Raw genomic sequence first — 24536 nt, forward strand, 5'->3', positions numbered from 1 at the left:
GCGCGCACAAATAGAGGTAAAATCGTTTAGCGATAAGAGGATAAGAGGCAAAAGAGCAAGTGGTCATTCATTGATTGAGGGTAAGGTATTATTCGTTTTTGGCTAGCCAAATGGCCATCTGATCCCGTATCGGACTGTTGATGCTCCAACCCGTGACGAGTTCCGTCACTGCTTTGTGATATGGCTGACAATCGATCTTGATGACAGCATCGAATATTGCTTGCCAAATCACCCATGAAGGGCAGGTGACGTTTGCATCAGTGATTTCACAAAATACTTTGCGAGCAAGCCCATAGTGGAGGGTGGATTTGCCTCCGGAAATCAATGGTACCACTGCCTGTGCCACCATTGTAATGTTGGCGGCGACGATTTGGTGGTATAATCGGTCCGACACTGGATGGGATACCTCCAAACATTCAAGCTCAAGCCTGACGACTTTAGAGAGGAGATCAAGAGCGGTGATCGCCGCAAGCCTGAGGGATTTCGTCCACAAAAGCTTGACCAGAGGTTTAGCATCTTGACGAAGCCAAGGGAGCGGTGGGTTGGTGAAATATGCAAATGTCGGCTCGATACGTGTGTCCCGTAATCCCAATGTTCTCATCGTCGCGTATAAAAAGTAGCAGAGACTCGCTGACACCGACGCTTTATTCAGGATTTGATTGTAAGTGTGAAACCACAGCGTTTGGTCTTCAGACCAGAATTGGTGCATCGTCAACAACGCCATACACAAGCGAGGCGCCACCTCGTGTGTTTTCCATTTGTCTCCGTGTTCAAGACACTCAAGGTAAAAGTCAATTGCTTTCGAGAGGTTATTGTCGAAGCTTGAAACGTTTTTGACCCACAGCATATGCGTGATCCAATTAGGGTATTTAGGAATCAACGTGGTGGCAATACTCTGTAAAATGTAGTCAACTTCAGGAACGAACGTGTGGGCCAGATGTAGCGATTTCATCACCATTGTTTCTTGGATCATGATCAAACAGCACATTTCTTGAGCGTCGTCCGAGCCCATGAGCTCCAACATCGCATCAATTGTCGTATAAGCCCACGCTTTATCTGATGACGATACCGCCAGGTCAAGGTTTTGGCAATACGCCAGGATGCGATTGACAAGGTGAGCCCAATACCCTAACACCGACACAAACGGCCGCGGTGGTGGTGGTGTATCACTGCGATTACCCACTCCCAAGTGGTGGAAGTATAAATGTTCGAGGATCTGGGGCGGGCATGTTTCGTTGACACTGACCACGTTCGCGTTAGCCTTGAAGAAACTGTAGACACTATTCTCAGTTGACCCCAGCACCAACCGGTTCCACATGCGGTACACCACTTCCGTGGGATGGTGTTTGACGTCGACGCCTTCGTACTCAGCCCCCATCTTCATCGTACCCATACCAAAGCCGCCCAGCACCGACAGAAACAGCGTTCGGGTATGGTTGAGCAGGGGCAAGTGTCCAAGCAGAGCCAACAGGTCCATCAGCGCTGCCAATGAGTTATCGATCATCGATGATAACAGAGGGTGGTTTGCGTCTGACGCGAGCAATGAGTCCCCATGAGAGTCGGCAACACTCATTCCCCGTCACTGTGAAGAATAGTGGGGATTTGTAGGGCTATTAATGTTGATGCCTGCCGTGGTGGTACATTTCTTGATCACCTCACCATGCATGTTTCGAAACGAGGACAGTGTGTGAAGGGGTCAATCAAAACAAACAACCCCACATGGTTGTAAATGGCCAATTTTAATGGGAATCAAGCGGTTCAAAGTGTAGGTAAGGAATGCATTATAGCAATTGTCAACGTATTTTACTCGAGTTATGTGGGAGAGGCTTCAGGCTCTGGGTGGATGCGAGTGATTTATGAAGCGGCTAGCCGACGCGACTTGCGAGCAGCGCCTGCATTGACGAAAATGGGACATGTTTCGATTATCGAGGTTGGATTCACCAAGGCGGCAGGGCTAATGCCAATTGTAGATCTTGGCTCTCCATCATACATGGGCGATTTGCCCAATACGGCTATTCGCTACTCATAGCAAGGAGGCGATCCTTGAAACTTGTTTCGAGCACCCCTTATGATATACAGTAGTTGCCCAATTCCTACCATTCCCTCTTTTTTGATATATTGATCTACGCCATGTCCTTCGCACAAATGAGTTGTGTGAGTCAGACCGGTGTTCACAGTCGCACTCCGGCACCGGCGACGAATATCTAATACCTTCCCCCGCAAAGTAACTGCTGGCAGCCATGTTGCGAACGCTAGCCGCCACCCGACGGGTCCACACCCTGGATACCATCAGTCCTCATCACTACATCACCCAGGGGTTTTTGTCCGAGATAAATAAGCTGGAAATCGCGTCCAACATCAAGAACTTGGGCCCATACCCGACGTACTCCGACGTGCTTAACCCTCAGCATTTTTATCAGAACGAAGTGTTGATGAAATACGCCAATGAAAAACCTCACCCAGTGCTGCTTCGACAGTTGGCCGGGTACGGGAAAACGTTGACCAAGCAGAAAGTGCTTTCGTCGGCGAACTTTGTGCGGATCGAGATCCCCATCCGGCTTGCCCTCCGCATCCAGGACCTCCAGCTGTTACCCTTTGGCGTCGTTAATAACTACCATATCCAGAAGGTGTACGAGCTGTACTATACCACATTCAACTCGTTCCGGCGGCAACCACCCATCACTCTGATCGCCGATAACGCCAAAGCGTGCCGCAAAATGCTGCAGATGTTGGATGACCACGTCTACAACTTACCCCATCTCATGATGGGCGCATTGGAGGTGAGTTTGCATACCAATGTCGGTCCGGAAGAATTGGACCCGTTCATGTCGCGGATCCTCAGGCTGCGAATCCTGAGACGGCTCATTGTTGAGGAGCACTTGAGTCTCTCGGCAATCTACGAAAACGAGCCGTATGCTCGTAAGTCGGCAGACTATATTGGCGAGATCTTTGACGAATGTAACGCTGCCTACCACTTGAAGTATGTCACCGACTTGATCAAAACCACCATCGACTACCCTATCGACCTCTTACCTGACCTCGAGATTGACGGTGACACCACTACCACCTTCCCCTTCATCGTGCCTCATTTACATTACATGTTGGGTGAAATCGTGCGTAATTCGCTCCAGGCTACGGTGAGAACTCATGGCCAAGGCACGCCGCTGAAATTGCCTCCAATCAAAGTTAGTATCATTAATGGCACCAAGGACATCATTATTCGCATCAGTGACCAAGGGGGAGGTATGAGTCAGGAACAACTCAACAAGGTGTGGTCATTCCATAAAGACCCCGATGTTGCTCGTCAAAGTCTCATGAGTTTCCACCAGATCCCGGGATTACAGATCTACTCCAACTTGAAAAATGACCAGGAAGGGTGTCCTCTGTTTAGCAAAGCCGAAGACGCGTTGCATCACACATCGCTCGTGGATATGGCGCTGAAGAAACTGACGTTGAAGAACTTGATTGAACGTCCGCACGCCGTTGATTTGGGGCTCGGATTGCCTATGTCGAAGGTGTATGCCGACTACTGGAACGGTGACATCACCATGAACTCAGTCCAAGGCTATGGCTGCGATACTTGTTTGACGCTTCGCAAATTGGGTTACCATCTGAACATCGTCCAACTCGATAAGGCGTAAGCGTCGTAAGTGGACACTTGAGTGTATCCGGTATTTCACTCTCTATAAACATCAAAAGTTTTCTTGGTTTTAATGAAGTGTAGATTACACTGATTCTCTTAGAGGACCTGTATATAATCATCTGGGGGGTGGGGCCGGAAAATTTTCGCCAGCTCCGAAGATGCAGCAACTCTAATACGAAGTGAATGATAAATAAGGTTTAATGATGTCACCATGCAGAAGGCTTTCATGAAGTTGACCTTGTTGAAAGATGTTCCTACACCGTGTTTTATTATGCCGCTCAAGTCTCAAATAGATACAACGTTCGTGTGGATCTCGAAGTTAGGGTTATGTGGTTGATATGACGGCTACACACCCAAGACTTCCACAATACTATCCTTTGGCATCTATAACGAGGTCAATGGTTAGTGCGTGCCACTCGATGCAACTTTATGCAAGTTGACATTGTCACTCAAGTTTTGTTAGGGGATCATTAGAATTTAACTATTAACTTATAAAGTATGCGGAGATTATGTAGGGTATGTATGCAACTGAAAATTTTTCTACTCGGGCGAGTAGGCGTACTTGGATCTCTTTCTGATTCTAGCACCAAAAATGTAGAACATGAAAGGAATGGCACAGCACGCGAGGGAAATAAACGCCATTAACGTCAGCGCCCACTGGTAGTTCAAGGTGTGGTACATTTGGATGGTAAACAACGGGCAACAGGCACCCCACAACGATCTCACGAGCGTCTTCGCAGCCAAAGCAGAGGCGGCGTAGTGCTGGTACGAGTCGACAATGTAGTTGTTAGCGGGGTTGTAAAGCAAGCAGAAACCAAAGCCACAAGCGAAACCAGAGAAACAAGGACCGGCCCACGAGATACGAGGGTATGACGACCAGGCGAAGGGGAACATACCGAGAGGGACAAACCAGCACCCAATCATCATGGGAATCAAACGCAATTCGGCGGGAGGCATTTCGTTACGGTCTCTGTAGGGTTGAGCGATCTTGTTGTAATGTTTGTTGACAAACGGAGCGACACCGGTGGCCACAAGCACACCGACACCGATGGGGATAAACATGACACCAGTCTTCGACGCACTCCAGCCTTTACCTTCCTGGTAGATGACGGGGTAAGCAAAAAAGAACATGTAAAGTAACCCGTAACAAACAGCCATGTAAAGGGCAATCAAGAACACAATCAATTCGAAAAGAAGCAAAAACGGACGCAAAAATGAGTCGTGGGCCATTTCCTTGAAGTTTCTTGGCTTCAACTCTTGAACGGTGCGGTAACGTTCGTCGCCGGTCTTCTTTCTGAGAGCCTTAGCCCGGCGCTTCAAGATGGTCGGCGCATACGTTTCGGGGACAAATGCCATGAAAAGAAGACTGGCAAACCCACCAATGATTAAAAACGACCAGTACACCCATCTCCACGTCGGGGCGTGGTCACAAAGCAAACCACCGAAAATGGGACCCATCACCGGACCCAAAAATGGAGCAGCCGAGAAAATAGCCATGGCGGTACCACGTTCTTGAGCCTCCCAAATGTCAGCTAACGAACCACCAATAAGACACATGGGGGCCGAAAACGCCAACCCATCAAGCAAACGACCCATGATAAGCGTGGTGATGTTGTGAGCCAAGCCACACGGGATAATGAAGATAAGACCAAGCGATAACGACACGGCGTAAATTCTTTGCCGACCAAGTTCTTCGGAGAGAGGCGCAAACACAAGTGGACCAAAACCAAAACCGAGCACGAAACAGGTGACGGAGGCCAAAATGACCACTTCTTCGGACACGTGGAACGTCTTTTGGGGACGTTCCATGTCACCGGTGACGATGGCTGAACCCAAAGCCACCACGAAACAAATAAAACCAAGCAACCCAGTCCACACCCATTTGACCAAATGCGATCTGTTTTTAGGGTTGGCCTTGTCGCCAGGGACGAATTCGACAATTCTCAACCCCGTTTCGGCGTCGATGGGGTACTTCCATTCGTCATTGTCATTGAAATCGGTGTCGGCCTCGGCCTTTGGCGTGTAGACATCGAAGTCATTGGGCTCTGTCAACGGGCCAAGAGCGCCAGCGCCACCACCATCTTCCTCGAGCTTCGAGCGGACCTTCTTGACACCGGGGTCGTTCTCGATGTACGATTCAATCAGTTCTCGAGTCATTTTGCGGGAGAGGGTGCGGTGCCCCTTGACGGCGCCCCCATCAGGTTGGAAATTCTTTTCGGTACCAAAGCTTTTGATGCTATCGGTATCGGTAGACATTTGTTTATTGATGTTGTTTGCAGGGGATCAGCGATTCATTATATACCACGAGGCTGTTAATTTTGTCATCGGTGAACCTCGCCGATGGTTGCGAAATTTAGACGTGCACTGTTTACTCGCAAGTAGCCTCAAATGTGCGCATTCACCGCCGAACCATGGCAAGTTCGGGGAAATAAGATGAAGGAGAAATGTGCTGCTATAGTGTAGGTGGTATTACTACCTATTTCTAGCTAATCCAATCGTGGACGAGTCCCTCGCCATTGGCGTGGCCGTATTTCCCTACCTAGTTCGCATTCGTGGGGATAAAACACCTCATGCGTCATTTATCTCGCCGAAGTTAAAATGGAGGGTACATGCAGGGGCGTCACCACCTACGCAACGGCGAAACTAACTTGGGAATATCCCCGAGGCATCAATTTTGCCGGCAGCAACGATATTGCAGCATTTCTAGGTCTCTACATCCGACGAGGTAATTGAATGAATTTTTCGATGCCTCGCCGGCGAGTTTTTAGTGGTAGGGGCCGCCGTCGCCACCACGAGGCGGTGCGCTTTCTGCATCTAAGCTTCTTGTGATTCCGGCAGTCCCGACTTTGTGGTCAGCCACATGAGCTTCAGCCGATTGCGGGATTTGTTTTCTCGAGGGCAGCCGTAGAGCAAATAAATCTCGTGTCTCCAGCCGTGTACCAATATACCGCACCGTGTATGTACCAGGGGTTCGAGGGTGTGTGGGTGTACGTCAAGCAGCATGCGATGGCGGCGACCCCTTAGCATGTGCCCGCTGATATGTAGCGGTGGCGTTGCTTGGCAGCGTTGGATATTTGGGTATTACCCCCCCTGGATGGCGTCGGTGAAGATAACAACCGAGCGGATACTCTCGCCCCTCCCCACCAGGCAAGCAAACCCCGCAATCGACACCAGAAATTCACGCCGTGTTGCTCTGATTAGCTAAGCGCTTACAATAGCCATTGGCTCTGAGGTTGTCTGCAGTATTGACGGGCGAGTGCGCGACGGCCATCGCAGCTGATCCACCCACCCCAGGGGCAACCATGAAGTACCGTCCGCCGTGGGATGAGCCCTACATCATCGGGATCGCGGGGTTCAGTGGTCTGGGCAAGACACTGGTGTCCCAGCAGATCATTGGCCGCATCAACCAGCCGTGGACGGTGCTCCTTCTGTTTGACAACTTCTACAACCCTCTCACCCCCGAGGAGCTGGCCCAGGCGTTCGCCAACAACTTCGACTTCGACACCCCGCACCTGTACGACATGGAGTACATGATCGAGACGGTGCGGGACTTGAAGCGGGGGAAACGCGTCCAGATCCCCGTGTACTCGTTCACGACCCACAACCGCACCGACCGCGTCATTCTGTTGTACGGGACCAACGTCATCATCATTGAGGGAATCTATGCTCTCTATGACCCTCGTCTTTTGGAAATGATGGACTTGAAGGTGTTTGTCGACACCGACCTAGACATATGCTTGGCCCGCAGACTCACCCGGGACATCATGACTCGCGGCCGGGATTTGCCGGGGCTGTTGCAGCAGTGGGAGCGGTTTGTCAAGCCCAACGCGCTCAAGTTCGTGGCGCCGACGATGGCCAACGCCGACTTGGTCATCCCGAGGGGGCTAGACAACACGATCGCCATCGATCTTATGATCAAACACATCAATACCCAGTTGGCGGCGAAGTCGCTAAAACACTTGGACCAATTGCGCCGGTTGGGGATGAACATCGCCTTGCCGGAAGCCAACCTCCGGGTGTTGCCCCAGACGAACCAGGTGGTGGGCATCAACCTGATTTTGCTCGCGGAAGACACGTGCCGCGACGACTTCATCTTTTATTTCAATCGCATGAGCCGCTTACTTATTGAGGAAGCGTGCCAGACGTTTTTCGCCGACTCCACCACTAAGGAAATCGTCACCACTCCTGATGGCTACCAGTTTACGGGAGTAAAAGATACTCACGAACTCATGATTGTACTGGTAATCCCGCTGGGGGACTGTTTCGATACTAGTATCCGTAAGGCGTTCAGGGGCACGCCCGTAGGGAAAATGCTTATCCAGCTGGACTCGACCACGGGGGAACCGCAATTGCACTACCAGCTGATTCCTAAGCAGCTGGCGAAACCGGTAAAAGTGATGCTTGTCGATGCGCAGATCATATCGGGTGCCGCCGCGATCATGGCGATCCAGATCCTTGTTGACCACAAGATTAAACCGGAGGATATCGTGCTTGTCACTTACTTGTGTACGGAGATGGGGCTTCGACGTATATTCCACGCTTTTCCTGAAGTGAAAGTGGTGGTGGGCCAGTTGCTGAAGGCCGGTTCGCTAGCGCAAGAACGCTTCATCGATAAGATCTATTTTGGGAGTTAGCATATGGACAATAAACATCAGAAACATTTAAGATATAAGTCTAGTTCAATGAGAAGGTAATAGCGAGAGTGGTTTCATATTCCGCTCGGTGCTTCTCACGTGATCAATGTCATGGGGTTAAAATCCCGATTGAGTAAAGGTATGTTCCACAGGGTACATCACGTTTGTTATCTTGATTACTAAAAAAAAAAAGTTTTGCTATGTTTGAGGCTCTATTGCATGCGTCACCGTGAGTACAGTAAGCGAAGTGTTTCTGATCGGCTATAAGTCGGTCAACTTGGGCCGATGTTATATGCAGGAGCCGAGAGTTAGCGTCGGCTAAATCCTCAATGGTTTTTCGCCGATGGTGGCGGTACCCCCGGCCGACGCGTGGGTGTCTATAACCGACGGTATCCGACCATAATTAAAAACGCCTGCCGGCGATGTCACGTCACATTCCCGCCACCGGCACCCCCGTCACAAATTGCCATTTTCGGGGGTAGTAGCTAAAACACACCGTCAAACAAAACAACAAGAAGGGGAGTTTGAAAGTCCAAATAAGAATCAGCTGAAACCGTCTCTTTTTTTCCAATAAATTTTTGAAATTGTTGTCGGTTTGTTGCACTTACTCATGAAAATTGCCAAAGTTTAAGGAGAGCAGAGATTATCAAGAATTATCAAAATTTATTAGGAAAGTGAGATTGATGGAGATTACGACTACATTCAAATTGAGAGATAAGGTGGAATAATTGCATTATATCAGCAAGTCGCTGATGCAAATTTAGAGTACTATGAAAGTATATGTCCGTTTTGTTTTGTTATTAGGTGTACAGCCGCAGAGGCTACTAAGCCACTCGCCCCCGCTTTGGAGGCGACGTATGTGTTGATGCTCATCGACTGCTTCTGGAAAGATTACTCGCGTGTACATACTGCTTTGGTAAGCCTTTTGCCTTGATTCAGTCGATTACGTATCTCTGTCTCAATTGGGAGTAGTGATGGCTGCTTCTAGTACCTAACAGAGAAGCTTATTTCCTCAAAGGAGTCCTGAAAATGAGCCATTGTCCAATCAACGATTCGAACAGACGCTTCTGTTTGGTATGATGGAAGAACCTATTGATGTAATTATACCGTCAACTTGTCGATCAAAGGGTTAATCGTTCACAGTCTGTCTTTGTCATCGCTGAGTCAGCGGGGGCTCGTCGCGACCAACAGCGCGCCCATTGCCAAATCTAACGGCGCCCACCACACCATGCTGGACAAACGCCCCGCGGAGCTGTTTCTCAAGTGGGACGCGGCGCAGGTGCTGCAGTACGTCCACCTGGTGCTCCCCGCCGACGAGCGCGCCGCCGCCGCCGCCTTCCTCGAGCACAACGTCGACGGCGCCCTCCTCCCGCACTTGACGCTGGAACACCTCCGCGAGATCGGGGTGGCGCTGCTCCACCTGCGCCTCGTGATCAAAAAGCATATCAGCGAGCTTATCGCCCACCACCACCAGCGCCACCCGGCCAAGCTGTTTGGCGACATCGACGCCGGCGTGGCGGGGGCGCTGGGCGCCGTGGCGCTCGAGCTGCTCCAGCTACTGACGGTGTTGGTGCGCGAGACGGTGAAGCGCCTTCTGCTGCGCGGCGTCTCCCAGGCGGTGGCGCTGGCGCTCGCGTCGCTGGCGCTGGCGCCCGACCTCCAGCTGCCGACGCTGCCCGATAAGCTGGGGGGGCTCACCCCACTGGAAGTCGACGTCCGCAAGCTTAACGACAACTTTAATCGCCTCAAAAAGGACTTGATCCCCGTCATTCGCTTGCTTAAAGACCTGAAACCGTTGCCGACGCCGACATTAGACCCTGGTTCCACCAGCACCATGGACTCGCCCACGTATAGCCATCGCCTGGACTTGGGGGATGACGACCGCACTCCCCCGACCCTGATGGCAGCGATGGTGGTGCCGGCGCAGCTGGCGGCGCGGCCCAAGATACATAAAGCGGGCAGTTTCACCCTGGTGGACTCGGTGCCGCTGCTGGCGCCCGACCACCGCTTCTCGCAGGCGACGCTTCTTTCGATGGGCACGGGCAAGATCGTCCAGCAGCTGGTGCCCAAGCTCACGGAGACGCGCCTGGCGCCCGACTTCAAGCTCCAGAAAGTGCAGCAGCGGCGCCGCGACCCCGAGCCGCCGTTGCATCGTGGTATTGACGCCAAACCGCTGATGCAGCTGCTTAAACAGCCGCCTACTCTACAGCCACAGCAGCAACAGCAAGCGCCGCCTACTTTACAACTGCAGCCGCTGCAGCCGAAGCTCGCCACCGCCGCGGAGCCGCTCAAGCAATTGCGGGCGTCGCTGGACGACCTGTGCCTCAAGATCTTGCAGCAGGCGATGAAGCGCCACCACATCCCGCGCGACGACTGGCTGAAATACGTGTTGGTGATCTGTTATGGCAATAAGGAGCGCATTTTGAAGCTAGCGGAGAAACCGGTGATTATATTCAAGGAGCTCCAGGAGTTGGGCAAACACCCGGCGATCATGCTTCGCCAGCTCGCTGAAGCGCCCGACGATGGCGCTTATGATGATCTGAGAATCGCCGACGATATCCCCGGGGGGACCCTTTGAGACCACTAATCCTCACGAAGTGACCTAGCTTATCCGAACAAATGAGCCTAGCAGTGTCTATGGACATTGCATGAGAACACTCTTCACGCTATGTCGGTACATTGCGAGACTCGACTGTTTGGCGCAAATACCCTTTACAATCCTACGGTTAATGCCATTTGCTGATGCTGTGGTCAAGGGCAATTGACATCATCCATGGTGACAACTTCGTTGAAATTCTTCAACGTCGAAGGAGACCACGAAGACTCGATTGTTCAAAGTGATACGTCTAAAGCACCACTTATTGATAGAAAGATGTTTCCCCAGCATCAACGATCCAACGTAAACACAATATCCTTAGAATTCTAACAATAAAGTCAAACGCACACACAATTTCCCTTATCTATTTCTTTCTTTTTCAGTGGTAATACTGTGGCTAAGGGGGGGACCCTTAGTGCGCGCGCTCTCCACCCACTTGCCAGGCAATGGAAGGACGACTCATTAAGTACACGCTGTTCCTCACTGCGTTCGAATACGGCACTAACCAAGCCCCCAATGTCATCGTGTGGGTCGGAGGACTTGGCGACGGCTTAGGTTCGTTGCCCTACCTCGCTCCGTTGTCCCAATCGCTCCCTGAATCGTGGTCGGTGATCCAGCCCCTTATAAAGAGTCTGTACCAAGGATGGGCTCAGCTGAGCTTGGAACAGGATTTGAAGGATTTGAAACGGCTTGTCCACTACTTAAAACACGAGGAAAACCGCAGCAAAGTGGTATTGGCAGGCCACTCTACGGGGTCGCAAGATGTATTGGCCTATTTGATAAATGCCGACGCCGACGAGCCTATTGACGGTGGCATTTTACAAGGAGGGGTACTGGACGTTGAAGCGATGGCGCTGTTTGCGGAATTGACCCACACAGACCTCCAGAATTTGGTTAAAGAAGTGGAGTCTACTTACCCCAATTTGCTGACGAAAGAAGTGTTGCCGCCTAAATTTACTAAGATCGCCTTCAGCACTCCTATTAGCAGTGCTCGCTTCGTCAGTATTGCCAAGGAGAGAGGCACCGAGGACTTCTTCAGTACTTATCTCACCGCCGAAGACCACGCCAAAACCTTTGGTAAAGTGAAGAAACCATTGCTTGTGTTATACGGGGAACAAGATGAGTATGTCGATGAGAAGATTGATAAGAATCAGGTGTTGGGCCAGTTTCAACAGGCCACTGACCCTCAATACTGGTCGCCGTTGTCTCATGTAGTGCCTGGAGCATCGCACAAAGTGGAGCTGGAACTGGCGCAAAAGGACTTGATCGACACCGTAATCAAATTCGTCAAGAAGCTTTGAAAACTGAGTCAGGTAATGTGATGTTATGAGACATAATTGAGTGAGGAACGAATGATTGGATATGAGTTAAAACAGGCTTATCAGGTTTCGTCGACGTCGTTGGTCATCTCTATCAACTGGTTGCGTCTCTCCTTTGGTCAAGGATGTCAGCTTTAAGTTGAATCTTTCGAGTGAATTACTACAAAGGAACCCTTCTTGTCAACCTGATTGGTTCTGAAAGAATTTTTTTCCAGTCCTAGAACATATGCCGTCAACCACCAGGGTTCAATCACTTGAGTTTTTAGGCTAATCAGAGATGAATGATGATACTCGATTACACCTCCACTCACAGTCCAATTGCTATAGCACTCGAGCATTTCGAAAATGTAAGCTTACGTGTCTCGTCTAACTTTATGGCTACATCGATACATAGAGCTATGTGGCAAACCTCTGACCTTCGCTTCGACCCCTCATTTTCAACCGAAGCATTCCGTCGTATTCCAGCGTACATGACGATATACCCCAATGAAATGTGTTTGTCAAATGTTTTGTGAATTCTTAAAGGATGGTAAAATTTTTGAGTCTTAGGGTAAACTTTTTGAGTGATAGGGTAAATCATTGAGAGCCCTAGTAATACAAAATGGACCACGTCTGACTTCTTACATGCTGATAAGTCCATACTTATAGAGTTCGGCCTGCTCACTAGTGCTGTACACCACCGTGTAGGAAGTTTTAGCATCGTGGTTGAATCTCAAAGATGTGTTTTCACTGGATACTCCTAGTTTCCATTGCTAGTAACTGAGTTTGAGAATGACATTAATCGTATCTAAGGTCGTCTAAGGGGAAAACTTCTTCACTTTCGCAGTCACCCCATCGTAAAACTGGTCTAAGCTGATATCGTCGGTCATCAACAAGTCGTATGACGCCACTGGCTTCACCACTTTGCGGGAGAAAAGCCCCAAAAACAGTTTCTCCACCCGTTCGACCTCGATATCCCTGTTAGCCGGATTAAGCCGCAGGTGGAGAAATCTCTGTTGCGAATGGTCAGTCTGTGTGAGGACGTATTTGGGGATAAAGCGGCGTGGTTTATCAAGATATTCCACCACTGGAGGCGGGAGATCGCGAGCAAAGATGCGGTCCTCGTTATTTGATGGGTGTAAGTGTTCGTCATCGTCAGCAGTCTTCACCACTTTGTATATAATCACCGTGAATTGATTATCAAGCACCATCCACGTCCCCAGAGGCATATCGAGACACTGGGGGTCAAGCGGCACCGGCCCCCGCCCCACCACTTCGAGTTTAGGCTCAATCGCCATCACCAGCTCCTGCTCCAGGAACCGGAGAAACCAGTGATGGTACACCGCCGTTTCATCAGGCGACGAGTTGAAGATGCGGAACAACTGAGGGTTTTTGCGGAGGTTGTATATGATACTGGGGAGGCGAGCAAACCGCGGATTGATGTGATAGCGTCTGTTTAAGTCGTGGTACACCAGCTGGCCCACCACGCCCAGCTCGGAGATGGCGCCAAAATGGTGGAAGAGCTCGACAAGGGCATCGTCGGCGATCGCTGCCACCAGATCTAGCGGTTCAAACCCGAGAGTGTAGTCGATTTTGTTGACCAATAGCCGCGCTAAAAGTACCACCCAAGCCGTCTGATCAAAGCTTTGGAGCAACGCAAGGTCCTTGAGCATCATATTATCCTTAGTGACGATCCTCGTCAGCCCATCAGTGTATTTGCGCTTGTTTTTGGCAAGTACCAGTAGTGTAGTGGGTTTATTAACCGTGGTAACTTGGAGCCGCCAGCACCGACTGTTATGGTCCCAGTACTTCAACTGGAACTGGATGTGGACCTGTTCCGTGCCCAGCACTGCGAGGCGGTCCAGCAGCCGCACCGTGTTCATTTCGAAGAACACGGCAAGGGTATCGTCTCCAGTCAAACGGGGGAATTGCCACCGGTTCGTATACAGTTTTTTACCCACCAGGGCGTCGTAGCGCGTGACGGTATCGCTGATTTTCTCTGGGTGGGTGTCAGCAGTGGCCTGGGCCCGACTATACAGCAGAGGCAACGGGACCCCGCCAAACACCATTCGCCCCACTTTGAGGTCCGTCAGCGTCACCACCGTGAGCTCAGCATTAGTATAATGAGCTGGTCTCAAAGATAACTGAGCTCTGAAGCGAGACAGGGCAAACAGCTCAAACGCATACACCAGTCCCCCCAGCCCACTCACTAACGGGCGCATCTCGTGGACGCCTACCTGCTCCACCAGGCCCGTATATAGCTGGAGACTCCACTGAGGTCCCAAAGGGTTGATACTGGTGGGTTTCTTCAGCAACGAGTCGCCAATGACGAAAGCATCCTGGAGGGTATGGCCCGCCGCCGCCAACGCCAATATCAGGTAATACTTGTAAGCGGGGAGATAATGGGGAGCTTGGAGTTGTTCGATGTCATGGTGCAGCCTTGGGCGAGTATTAGCCTCGGTGATTAAGCCGGGGAACTGGGTACCGGGCCCAGCGACGAACGCGTGTACTTGGGCGGTGTACACTCCAGCGGCAATCATCACTGCAGCAATGTATAGAGCATAGCCAACACAACGGCTGGGTAAGAACGTGGTACACATCTTGGCGCTGAGGGCGTCGAGCCGGTCGGTTAGGTCCGCCGCCAGAAATAAGTATGCCAGCAAATCACTATTAGAACGGGGCAAATTGAGCCGCTGGTGCACTCTAGCTAAACCTTGGTCGTTAAATAATCCTGCCAAGGTCAGTTCAGCCTGGTCAAACCCCACCATTTCCCCCTGGGGCCGGTGTACATGGACGGTATCACTAAACGTGATTAATAGGTACTTATCGTCGCCCGCGGCGTGAGTCAACGCCTCCTTAAGATCGTTCCAGTGTTGGTGGTCTCTGTGTTGCCACGTGTCAATGACCAAAACTTGGATCTGGTCCACGGGCTGGGTGCCGATGTCGACACAATCATACACCACCGAGTCGGCGGTATACGCTGCCAGCAGCTCGTCGATGGCCCCAAACGTCTTCTTTTGGCAGAAGCCACACCACCACATGCCGTTTTTGCGGTCCAACTTCGTGTGGGGCCCCGTAATCGCCAGACACTGGCATTTCAAGGGAACGCCATGGCACGGTTTTGGTGGGTTTTCAGGGAACGGCGTGAATAGACACCCGAGGGGAGTGACGAGTTTGGCCTCGTCGAGCCGAGTGCTGGGGAACACGTTCCAATTGAACGTGGCGGACATGGAGTTTTGGGAGGGATGGGAGTTGTGAAATGCGGGGGAGATATGAGGGGGGGTCCTGTTTTGTATGAGCGAGCGGTGGGGATGGTGCCCAGGGCTCGCAATATCTCGGCGATCCCCGAGATGAGCAGACTCGACGATCTACGCAAAGCAGAGGCCACATAGAAGTATGATTTTCACAGGAAACAACAACGCGTAGCTCAAAACTGGAATAACTAGGTATTGGCCCTCGTCTTTGGTAGTATAACGGTCAGTATCTCCGCTTGTCAAGCTTCAATCGGCAACCCGCGGGAGATCGGGGTTCGATTTCCCGCCAAAGAGTTCCTTTTTGGCAGCTTGCCCGGCATTTACGTTTCAATTTTGACCCTCATATTCCCTTCTTTTTGTCTCCCTTTTGTTCGTGACATTGACATTAACTATATATACCTCTAGAGCTTCTTCAGCATGTAGGGCCCGTCCAACTCGTAGCCCAACTTGGCGTAGTAGTTACGCACCCCGACCCCAGAAATGACCGAGATCTTCTCCAGGCCGTGTTCGTATTTAGCGATCCGCGCCGCCTCTTCCATCAAAAGGGTACCGAACCCTTGGTGCTGGAACTTACGCGGGTCTCTCAGGTGTAACGGAACTACCAGCCCGTACACGTGCAATTCCCGCACGATCAGTGTCGGCTGGCTTGTGAATTCCTTGCGGTAGGTGTACTTTTTAGTGGCTTTTCTCAACCGCAAGAGCCCGATCAAAATGTCCTGTTTGGGGTCTTCATACGACAAAAACGTCTCCCAGCCGCCGTTGGCATAGTAGTCACGGCGGATAAGCTCCACCTGGTCGGGAACCACCTTGTTGTGGACCTCCTGGATCCCCACTTCTCTCGTTCTAACATCGCGACACTGGGTGCCAAAATCCTTCATCCGCGCAAGCGCAAGCTCCCGCAAGTTACCGTTTTCCACCCCCAGGGTGACCAAGGGCATGGGGATATCCCGCTGGACACGGTAGATCCGCGTCCACGGCGGGACGAGCGCCAAGATGCGGGCGACCAAGTCGATGAGGGCGTTGGCGTTGTATGACTGGTAGAGGCCCTGTTTCCACAATTCGTATAACCCGGTACCTCTAATCACTAATGTCGGGTAGATTTTAAGCCCGTCGGTGCGGAAATCGGGGTTTTCAAAGTACTCTTTAAACTGTTCCAAGTCCCGCTCCATCCCCACGTTCGGCAAATCAGGCATCATGTGACTGACCACTTTATAGCCAGCGTCTTTAGCCACGGCAAACGTATGGCACACGGCTTTAACGGTGTGGCCCCGGTTAGTGTCACGAGCGACATCTTCGTATACCAGCTGAACCCCGATCTCAAGCCGCGTACACCCGTATTTAAGCATATCCAGCAAGTGGGTCTCGGTACAGTAATCGGGGCGAGTCTCGATGGTGATCCCCACGCATTTGGTCTGCGACTGTTGCGAGTATTCGATGGCCTCGTCGATATCGGTCCCGTTGAACCCGGTGAGGGCATTATGGAGCTGAGTGATAAACCCTTCACGATAGTCTTTTGGTAATGACATGAACGTGCCTCCCATGATGATATATTCCACTTTATCGATGGAATGGCCCAATTGGCGCAACTGTTCGACACGACCCCGGGCCTGTTCAAACGGGTCGTAACGCGCCCGGATCGCCCGCATCAGCGTCGGTTCGTAGCCAGTATACAGCTGGGTCAGGTATTCAAAGTCCAGGTCTGGCCCCCCGGGACAATAGACACAGATATTACCCGTATAAGCAATGTGGGGACACCGGTGGGGCTTGCACATCACGGCGACGACGGCGATGCCCAGCGCCGTACGCACTGGTTTCGCCTTAAGCTTGGGGATCAAGTATTTTTTGTGTTGGTCGGGGATCAGGTTGATGATATCGGTCAAGCGGGGCTGGTGCTTCAACTTGTACTTTTTGGCGTAGCGGGTGATGAGCCCGTTGAGGTTGATGTCCTTGCTCAGCTTGAGCAGGGCGACAAGCTCGAGGGAGATGTCGCCGCACGCCTGGATGAACCGTTCCTTCTCCGGGGCAAGCTTCTTCGACGGCATGGTTTGGTTGGGGTTGAAGCGCGATGAGCCAGACTAAGATAAGGGCTCTAGTAGTGAGTGCGAAGGGTCCAACAAGAACGAAATTAATAAGGGAATGATTAAATACGGACTTGAGGTATTTCAGGGGTTACTTTAAGTTTATAAGAGTTTGATTGTGTATTGGGTTTTCGTTAAATTGGTTGAGTTTAGGTATATATAAGGGAGCAACTTAATATAGAGAAGAGTACGATCTTGTAAATGATTAACACAATTAAAGTTGTTTAAGCAAAGGAGAGTCAGTATATTCAGTAGCATCCATTCAAGTTGTACTGGTTTATTAGTGGTTTACTAGTAGTTTATAAGTGATTTACTAGTAGTTTACAAGTGACTCAAATACTTAAGTACACCCTCACTGTGTTTGGTAATCGTCAGTTATCGATGTGTTCTTTATTTGCAGGTAGACAATAATCATTCTATATACAGTGGATAGTATGATTAGTATTCCTTTTCCTTGTTCAACGCCTTCTTACGTTGCTTGATCATGTAAGTGAACAACGTGTAAAACCCAGGAATGTAGGCAAGCAACACCACCCAGAACAACGCCTTAGTGGCAGTGCCAACGTAGGGGATAGTGGCCCAGATCATGTAGCATTCCGACGCCACCCCCAACGGGTACAACACGTAGAAAGTAGTATAACGCAACCACAACAACCACCGCGGCACATGCTGAGGGTCTCTCAAGTGGTGGGCGTAGTACAGGTAGCGGATGATCTCCGTCACCGACCACGCCAACGTCAACGTGATGTAGGCCACCAGCCGGTTCGCCGGCAGCGACTTGTTGAAGTAGCAAATCCCCCACACAATCAACAACCGCAGCGCCACTTGCATCGCCGTGGTGAAGATCGGCAGTCTCACTATACCGGTGGCGGCGTTGTAGACCTCGATAATCGCCAACAGTTGCACGGCGATCAACACCCACGACGTCTTGTCGAAGAGCAACGGCTGGCCGCCGAGGCCGCCGAGAACGACGGTGATGAAAAGCACAAGCATCCAGAGGGACGCCAGGATCGAATTGTAGGCGATGAGCCCCTTGTTGAGGCTAGCCGACACCATGCGAGCCATGTTGAGGGTGTGTTTTGTTTGGTAGTAAGGTGAGGGTAAGCGGGGGTGGATGGGGAAAATTTCCTCTCCGTGCGGAGTCCCCGCGGAACCCCACAAGCAGTGGTGAAAATGACAGATTAAGTTTGATTTTACAAAGTCTTTTTTTAAAATGATGAAGTAACTGCATTGGTTTCATTTTTGGTTGCGTTTGTTTACTAGGCACTGGTTATAGCCTTTTTGTGGCTTCTACGTTTGACTATCCGTTTGTGAGTGTTGTGGACAGCGAGCTTTGATTAAATGTACTGGAGATAATCGTACTGGATATAATTGTAGTGGATATAATTGCACTGGATATAAATGTAATGGAATTAATTATACTGGAATCGATTGTACTGGAATCATTTGTAATGGAATTGATTGTAATGAAACTAATTGTACTGGAAATGATTTAATGAATATAATGTGGTGATGCTGGAGTAGCATTGTAGTAATAATGCCAGAGTTGAATGGGAGAAGAGCAAAACTTGAGCAAATTCACGTAAAAATCCAAGTATTGACACAGCTTTCGGAGTACTCACTTGGTTCCTCCGTTGATTGACGGGAATAGACGGGTGGATTAATCCGCAGTGAAGTAACACAAAACCCAATAATGCGGGAAATAAAATGAAGGGGATCTCAACGGGAAAGAAACCTTACGATTTACGAAAATAAATTAATAATTCGACTAGTTGCAATTGAATTCTGATTGTATTGACAGGTTGATGTTTGGCTTGGAGTGGAGTGGGTGATATCTTTTTGTGTTTGGCGCTATGCCTTCGTTATCACTGGGAAGAAGGCGGAGCAAATACGAATACGCAAGAGCGACACGAGGAATAGCAATGCCGACACTAGTGCCGTGCGTGACGGGGTGACAGTTGATTGAAACCAATATATAACTATAGGCTTCAGCAGAGAAAACCGTTGCCAAGAAGATATGGGCATCATCAAAGCCGTGGTTGTCGAAGTGGCGAGAACCGCGCTCGAAGATCGGAGACAACCTCAAAGCGACTACCGCGGTGGTTACCAGGGTCACCAGGGTGATCACCAAAGTAATCGGCGCTCCATAGCTGGCAGTTCGTCGACATCGGTGCCGACATCAGTGCCGACCACTGTGTACCGTGAACAGAGGTATCCTGACGACACTAAGCGGCCTGAAGGTCCCCAAGCACCGGCACTGTACGATGAGGCGCCCCCGCTGTACCATCAGATCAACCAGAGCACGTCGCAAAGGGATATTGGCCGTTCTCCAACTACCAACCACAACCGAACCATTATCCGCGAACCAATGGAGGGTACCAACACTGACAGCTACAACCACAGTTACAACCATAGCTCTGACCGCGTGACCGTCAGTTCAGGCCAGTACGATGATAATGGCGAGTTTCCCGGTTTCGGGACTCGTCTCAAGGGACGGCTTGCGGACCGGCTTGACGAACACGCGTCTCGTCCCAGCCGTGGACAACGCCGTGAGGAACGTAAGTACCAGAAGAAGATGCTCAAGGAGGAAGAGAAGCACGCCAAGAAGATGGAGAGATACAGATAGTTCAAATCTGCTTGCGCTTGGGGCCAAGTTGCTTGCGGCGCTGCTTCCACATGTATGAATATAACATGACAAAACCAGGAAGGTACATTGCCAATCCCACATAGAGAAACCACTTTTGGAACCAGTGGGTCACGTGAGGAAGTACTGACCACGCAATAGTGGCTTCACTAATGAGACCCAAAGGGTACAATACAATAAACGCCAGGTAGCGGAGCCACGTCCCCCGTTTCACCAAATAGTAAGTATAGCGAATCACCTCGGTAATACCCCAAGCGAAAATCATTGCTCGGAACGCCCACTCAGGCGCCCACTGTTTCTGGTTCCACAATACGCCCAAACACATCCCAAGGCGAGCGTAGCACTGCATTAACGCCGCCAGCAACGGCGCCCGGACAAGGCCTCCGGCGATGTGGACAAGCTCAAGCACCAGGTTTACCACTTGCACGGGGATGAGATAGTCAGGATTGACAAGCACGGCGAGCCAGGCGACGACCAGCGCCGCGTTGTACACCTCGAGATAGCCCATAGTAAGTTAGCGAATTTTCGCAGCAACGGCTTTTTTTGGGGTAGATTTTGCAGCACTGATGTTTGCAGCACCGGTGTTTAGTGTAGGACACTTAGTAAGGGAAGGAGAGATTGTCGTCGCCTTATAAAGAGGGCGGTACGCATCATGTGCATTTTTTTACGGGTTAAGCCGCGGCTAAGACTACGACTATCACTTGGCGGCCTCCTCCTTCTCGTAGAGACTCAACATCTTCTTAAGCCCCTCCTCGTCGTTGGCGATGGTGGCGCGGTCCCAGTCGACGACCAAGGGGGCGGTGAACAACTCCTCCGGGTCAGACACCTCCGACGCCGCCCCGTTCTCGATCTTGTCAAACGTGTCTCGGATGATGTTGTACTCGCCTTCATTAAACATTTGCGGGGCACCTTTAATCGTGGTGTGGGTGGTACCCTTTTCCGAGTGCTTGTCGCTAAGCAAAGGGAACGCCTGTCTAAGCACCCGCTGGCCGTAGCTGTCGTCAGTAGGGACATTGGAGACAATGGTGGAGAATTGGTCGTAAGTAGGCATCTGGTTCGTCACCAAGTCGAGGTAGACCTTATCGGCGACGGGCGCCTTTGACGTGAGCTTCTCGACCACTTGGTAAAGAGCCTGCGACGCCTTCAGCTTCTGGTTGTGGAAGATCAGGATCACCGACGGTTGGTTTTGCAACGTTCTGAACATGGGGTATTTTTGGAGGGCAATTGAGGTTGGTTGGCTGGGAAGAGTAGCTACGGAGCGACCGGGAAGCCCTCGAGCAACTATGGGTGTCTGGGGGGCAATTGTGAGGGTGCTGAATCGGGTAAGAGCAGGGCTCGAAATTCACGAAGTCGTAGAGGTTATTCGCACCGTAAGCCCTTCAAATCGCACCGCTTCCAAGCTCTCCTAGCATTGGTACAAGTTACCACCATAAAGTATGGGTTAAATGGATATCTCAATCATCATAATAGTTGTAGTAGTCGTTGGCAGGTGATCATAATTTGTTCGTTTCCAAAAATCACTGATTGACTAATTTTGATGTAGTTTGGAGAGTCTCCCTTGTGCGACCATTTGAAGGATAAGGAAAGTAATTCTATTTACCGAGGAATCGTCTCGAGAACTTTAAAACTAGGGGCAATTACCTTTAACAGACTCGTAATTGACCGAGAGATAGGTGTGGTCGCGAGCCCGTGGATACTGCCCTACTGTCCCCCCGACACTCAATAATCAGCCGCACCCGCTAAGCCCACGACAACCCCTATTTAAACTAAAAGGGAGAACTGATTAGAGAGCATCATTCACGTAGTTATGGATTTGTTGTCTCAAACAATAAATCAAACAATCAAAAATTATTGTTTCACTGTTGAATTACTGGCTAACTGTGGCGTGTTGTTGGTGGTCGGTTTCGGTAAATCACGAGAGGTTATCGGTGGTGATAATTTAGCCTAATCGAGCCAAGGGAGCGTTTTGCGCGCGAGGCAGGCGGCAGCAGCGACGATAACGATCGCGACATCGGCGGCGGGTCATTTTCCCTTTGGTCCGCGGTGTGTCGTCAAGCCAGCGTGGCGTGGCTTACAGAGGGGAAGGGGTAGTGAAGCGCCGTGTCGTTAGCCGTATCCACTTTATGGATTGCCCCACAGCAACCGACACATGGGCAATACGGGGCGGGGGGGGGGACCGCCTTTGGCACATTCGCCACGGGTGGTTACAGGCGAGCCTCACGTGATCAAATTCATACAACGTCCTAATCTACCGGCGAATTCAAGGGGAAGCCTCGGTAAGGCTAAGGCTAAGACCATATGGTTAGTGGTTACCTTATAGTAGTGTCGGCTGTTTCACATTTTGTGTTCCGCTGCCGTGGTTAGCACTGCCTCGGTGTTTGTTTGCTCGACACAATGACGTAGGCAGAGCCAAGCCGGTGCGGTCTAGACTGGCGCGCCCCTCAGAGTAGAGGGAAAGAAAGATATCGACCATAAACAGTTAAACAAGAGAGCATACCAACATCTTAGGGGCTTAGGTGGTCATCGAATACATCCACAAACTCGTTCCGTCTGAAAACCCTTAAATTCCTCGCCTGCTTGGCGTTCTTTTGGCGTCACTCGTTTTACCCTAAGTCCCCCACTCTGTCACCACGATTTTCGTGGGGCGCGTCGTGCGGTGCGAAGACACCGCTTAGAAAAAAAAAAACTCTGGCCACCACCACCAGGGAGCGAGCGTGTCTACTTTGCCTTAAAGACCACACCGGAGAGATGTACCGCCACCCCCACTTATCCGACGACCTGTTGCGGCGGCTCTCGCTGAACAACCCGTTCCGACAGATGGGCCCGCCCCCAGTCCAGCTGGCGTCGCCGCTCTCCCAGCTGGTCCCCGAGGACTCGCTGTTTGCCCAGTGGGTCGAGCGCAACCGCCAGTTCGACGCCGACCACGACGACGACGACCACGACGACTACGAGATCGACATGACTCGGTAAGTACCCCCATTCATTTGTTTTGTTATGGAAAGGATCGCACGCGTTTTCGCCCGCCATGGGAGCTTCAGTGGTTCCTGGTGCGGGCGCCATGACAACCGGATGCGAGCCCGGTGAGGCGACCACCCCCTCACTACCTGAAACAATACAATAAAAAAAAAAATGCTACGCCACTGAACCACGAACTCCAACTAACGAATGTGGGCGGCGGTGGCGATTGTGGCGTTTTTCTTATTTGTCCACTATACTAACAAACCTAGACACTATCTGCTGAACAACCCCTTCGCCCTGGCGTTGGCGGGCGAGTACGTCCACCACCGCAGCCCGCCGCCGGTGCCCAACCAGCGGGGCCAGCAGCGCCCGCCGCAACAGCGACCGCGCCAGATCAGCCCCCGGTCGCCCCACGACGGCGCCGCGGCGCCGCCGCGTCCCGCCATGCCCCCGCCGCTGTACGAAGAGGCGGCGGGCCCCCAGGCGGCGCGGAGCGAGTACCCTCGGGAAAAGGCGCTGGCGTCGAGCCTGAGCCGCGCCCACACCCTGCCCCAGCGGCGGCCGACGGGGCTGCTGCTGTCACACCGCCACCGCGAGCGGCGTCTCTCCGACTCGTCGGTCGACCAGCGCCGCAGTCACCGCGACCGCGACCGCGACCGCCGCCGCAAAAAGCGCTCGCCCAAGAAGCCCGAGCCGGTGAAGCTGAAGAACTTGGACACCATCGACAAGTTGGACGTCACCGCGTTCTTTGGCGGCGGCTTCCACCACGACGGGCCCTTCGACGCCTGTGCCCCTCACCGCAATAAGAACACCACCAAGTTGGCGCCGGTGGAGGCGTTCCCCATCGACGGGCCCAACAACTCGTTGACGCTGTTCCCCCAGCCTAAGGACCAAACGTTGAACTTGGCGTTTGGCAACTACGACCCCGACCAGGGCGAGATCGTCGGGCGCAAGGCGCTGGTGAAGTACGGCGTGCGCCGCGTCGCCGCCGACGACGACGACGACACCCCGCAACCGTTCACCGGCACCACCCCCGCCGACACCGACGTCCCTCACGTGAACCCCAAGATCACCGCGTTCAACGCCAACGGCAAGGCCGAGGAAGTGCACGGGGTGCCCACGGCGGGGTTGGGGTCGCTGACGTTTATCGACGGCGCCCCGGCGCCGCGGCTGGCGCTGCAGGGCCTGGAGCCCCCCCTCGGCCGCAAGAAGCTGTTGGTGTACCGGTTGCGCAAGAACCTGAGTGTCGAGGACACCCTGCGGCGCAGCTCGGTCGACGACACCGACAACGACCGGGCGACGCTGCTGTTGATCCGCCGGGTGAAGAGTCTCAAGGTGAGACGGTGAATGCTGGCAGAACGACTTACTAAGTCCTCGATTTTATGACCTTAAATCTTTTAAAGGGTGGGCGGGGCACAGCGGTGCTGGGCG

At 51.8% G+C, this 24536-nt stretch overlaps 14 protein-coding genes across 14 annotated transcripts; 7 read left to right on the forward strand and 7 right to left on the reverse strand. All coding sequences in view use genetic code 12, as the record gives it.

Annotated features, from left to right (window-relative positions):
* Positions 1–88: 88 nt before the first annotated feature.
* On the reverse strand, positions 89–1504 carry DIURU_005114 (uncharacterized protein; the record flags this gene model as incomplete). The annotated part of the gene is made up of 1 exon (XM_034158061.1): positions 89–1504. The coding sequence occupies one exon, from the start codon at positions 1502–1504 to the stop codon at positions 89–91; it is 1416 nt and encodes a 471-aa protein (XP_034010111.1).
* A 736-nt stretch (positions 1505–2240) lies between these two features.
* Positions 2241–3641, forward strand: DIURU_005115 (alpha-ketoacid dehydrogenase kinase family protein; the record flags this gene model as incomplete). Its single annotated transcript, XM_034158062.1, has 1 exon — positions 2241–3641. One exon carries the CDS (start codon positions 2241–2243, stop codon positions 3639–3641), a length of 1401 nt encoding a protein of 466 aa, XP_034010112.1.
* Positions 3642–4183: 542 nt separating this feature from the next.
* DIURU_005116 (MFS transporter) lies at positions 4184–5899 on the reverse strand (the record flags this gene model as incomplete). The annotated part of the gene is made up of 1 exon (XM_034158063.1): positions 4184–5899. One exon carries the CDS (start codon positions 5897–5899, stop codon positions 4184–4186), a length of 1716 nt encoding a protein of 571 aa, XP_034010113.1.
* A 1046-nt stretch (positions 5900–6945) lies between these two features.
* URK1 (uridine kinase) lies at positions 6946–8277 on the forward strand (the record flags this gene model as incomplete). Its single annotated transcript, XM_034158064.1, has 1 exon — positions 6946–8277. One exon carries the CDS (start codon positions 6946–6948, stop codon positions 8275–8277), a length of 1332 nt encoding a protein of 443 aa, XP_034010114.1.
* Positions 8278–9505: 1228 nt separating this feature from the next.
* Positions 9506–10855, forward strand: STE50 (Ste50p; the record flags this gene model as incomplete). The annotated part of the gene is made up of 1 exon (XM_034158065.1): positions 9506–10855. One exon carries the CDS (start codon positions 9506–9508, stop codon positions 10853–10855), a length of 1350 nt encoding a protein of 449 aa, XP_034010115.1.
* A 464-nt stretch (positions 10856–11319) lies between these two features.
* On the forward strand, positions 11320–12174 carry DIURU_005119 (uncharacterized protein; the record flags this gene model as incomplete). The annotated part of the gene is made up of 1 exon (XM_034158066.1): positions 11320–12174. The coding sequence occupies one exon, from the start codon at positions 11320–11322 to the stop codon at positions 12172–12174; it is 855 nt and encodes a 284-aa protein (XP_034010116.1).
* An 815-nt stretch (positions 12175–12989) lies between these two features.
* Positions 12990–15401, reverse strand: DIURU_005120 (uncharacterized protein; the record flags this gene model as incomplete). The annotated part of the gene is made up of 1 exon (XM_034158068.1): positions 12990–15401. The coding sequence occupies one exon, from the start codon at positions 15399–15401 to the stop codon at positions 12990–12992; it is 2412 nt and encodes an 803-aa protein (XP_034010117.1).
* Positions 15402–15826: 425 nt separating this feature from the next.
* ELP3 (Elongator subunit) lies at positions 15827–17467 on the reverse strand (the record flags this gene model as incomplete). The annotated part of the gene is made up of 1 exon (XM_034158069.1): positions 15827–17467. One exon carries the CDS (start codon positions 17465–17467, stop codon positions 15827–15829), a length of 1641 nt encoding a protein of 546 aa, XP_034010118.1.
* A 474-nt stretch (positions 17468–17941) lies between these two features.
* DIURU_005122 (protein tyrosine phosphatase-like domain-containing protein) lies at positions 17942–18568 on the reverse strand (the record flags this gene model as incomplete). The annotated part of the gene is made up of 1 exon (XM_034158070.1): positions 17942–18568. One exon carries the CDS (start codon positions 18566–18568, stop codon positions 17942–17944), a length of 627 nt encoding a protein of 208 aa, XP_034010119.1.
* Positions 18569–19520: 952 nt separating this feature from the next.
* On the forward strand, positions 19521–20129 carry DIURU_005123 (uncharacterized protein; the record flags this gene model as incomplete). The annotated part of the gene is made up of 1 exon (XM_034158071.1): positions 19521–20129. One exon carries the CDS (start codon positions 19521–19523, stop codon positions 20127–20129), a length of 609 nt encoding a protein of 202 aa, XP_034010120.1.
* Position 20130: 1 nt separating this feature from the next.
* DIURU_005124 (protein tyrosine phosphatase-like domain-containing protein) lies at positions 20131–20655 on the reverse strand (the record flags this gene model as incomplete). Its single annotated transcript, XM_034158072.1, has 1 exon — positions 20131–20655. The coding sequence occupies one exon, from the start codon at positions 20653–20655 to the stop codon at positions 20131–20133; it is 525 nt and encodes a 174-aa protein (XP_034010121.1).
* A 189-nt stretch (positions 20656–20844) lies between these two features.
* On the reverse strand, positions 20845–21351 carry DIURU_005125 (uncharacterized protein; the record flags this gene model as incomplete). The annotated part of the gene is made up of 1 exon (XM_034158073.1): positions 20845–21351. One exon carries the CDS (start codon positions 21349–21351, stop codon positions 20845–20847), a length of 507 nt encoding a protein of 168 aa, XP_034010122.1.
* Positions 21352–22895: 1544 nt separating this feature from the next.
* Positions 22896–23117, forward strand: DIURU_005126 (uncharacterized protein; the record flags this gene model as incomplete). The annotated part of the gene is made up of 1 exon (XM_034158074.1): positions 22896–23117. One exon carries the CDS (start codon positions 22896–22898, stop codon positions 23115–23117), a length of 222 nt encoding a protein of 73 aa, XP_034010123.1.
* A 195-nt stretch (positions 23118–23312) lies between these two features.
* Positions 23313–24452, forward strand: DIURU_005127 (Pal1 family protein; the record flags this gene model as incomplete). The annotated part of the gene is made up of 1 exon (XM_034158075.1): positions 23313–24452. One exon carries the CDS (start codon positions 23313–23315, stop codon positions 24450–24452), a length of 1140 nt encoding a protein of 379 aa, XP_034010124.1.
* Positions 24453–24536: the final 84 nt, after the last annotated feature.

This window comes from Diutina rugosa, assembly GCF_008704595.1.
Source record: "Diutina rugosa strain CBS 613 chromosome Unknown scaffold38_size132560, whole genome shotgun sequence".
Lineage (NCBI taxonomy): Eukaryota > Fungi > Ascomycota > Pichiomycetes > Serinales > Debaryomycetaceae > Diutina > Diutina rugosa.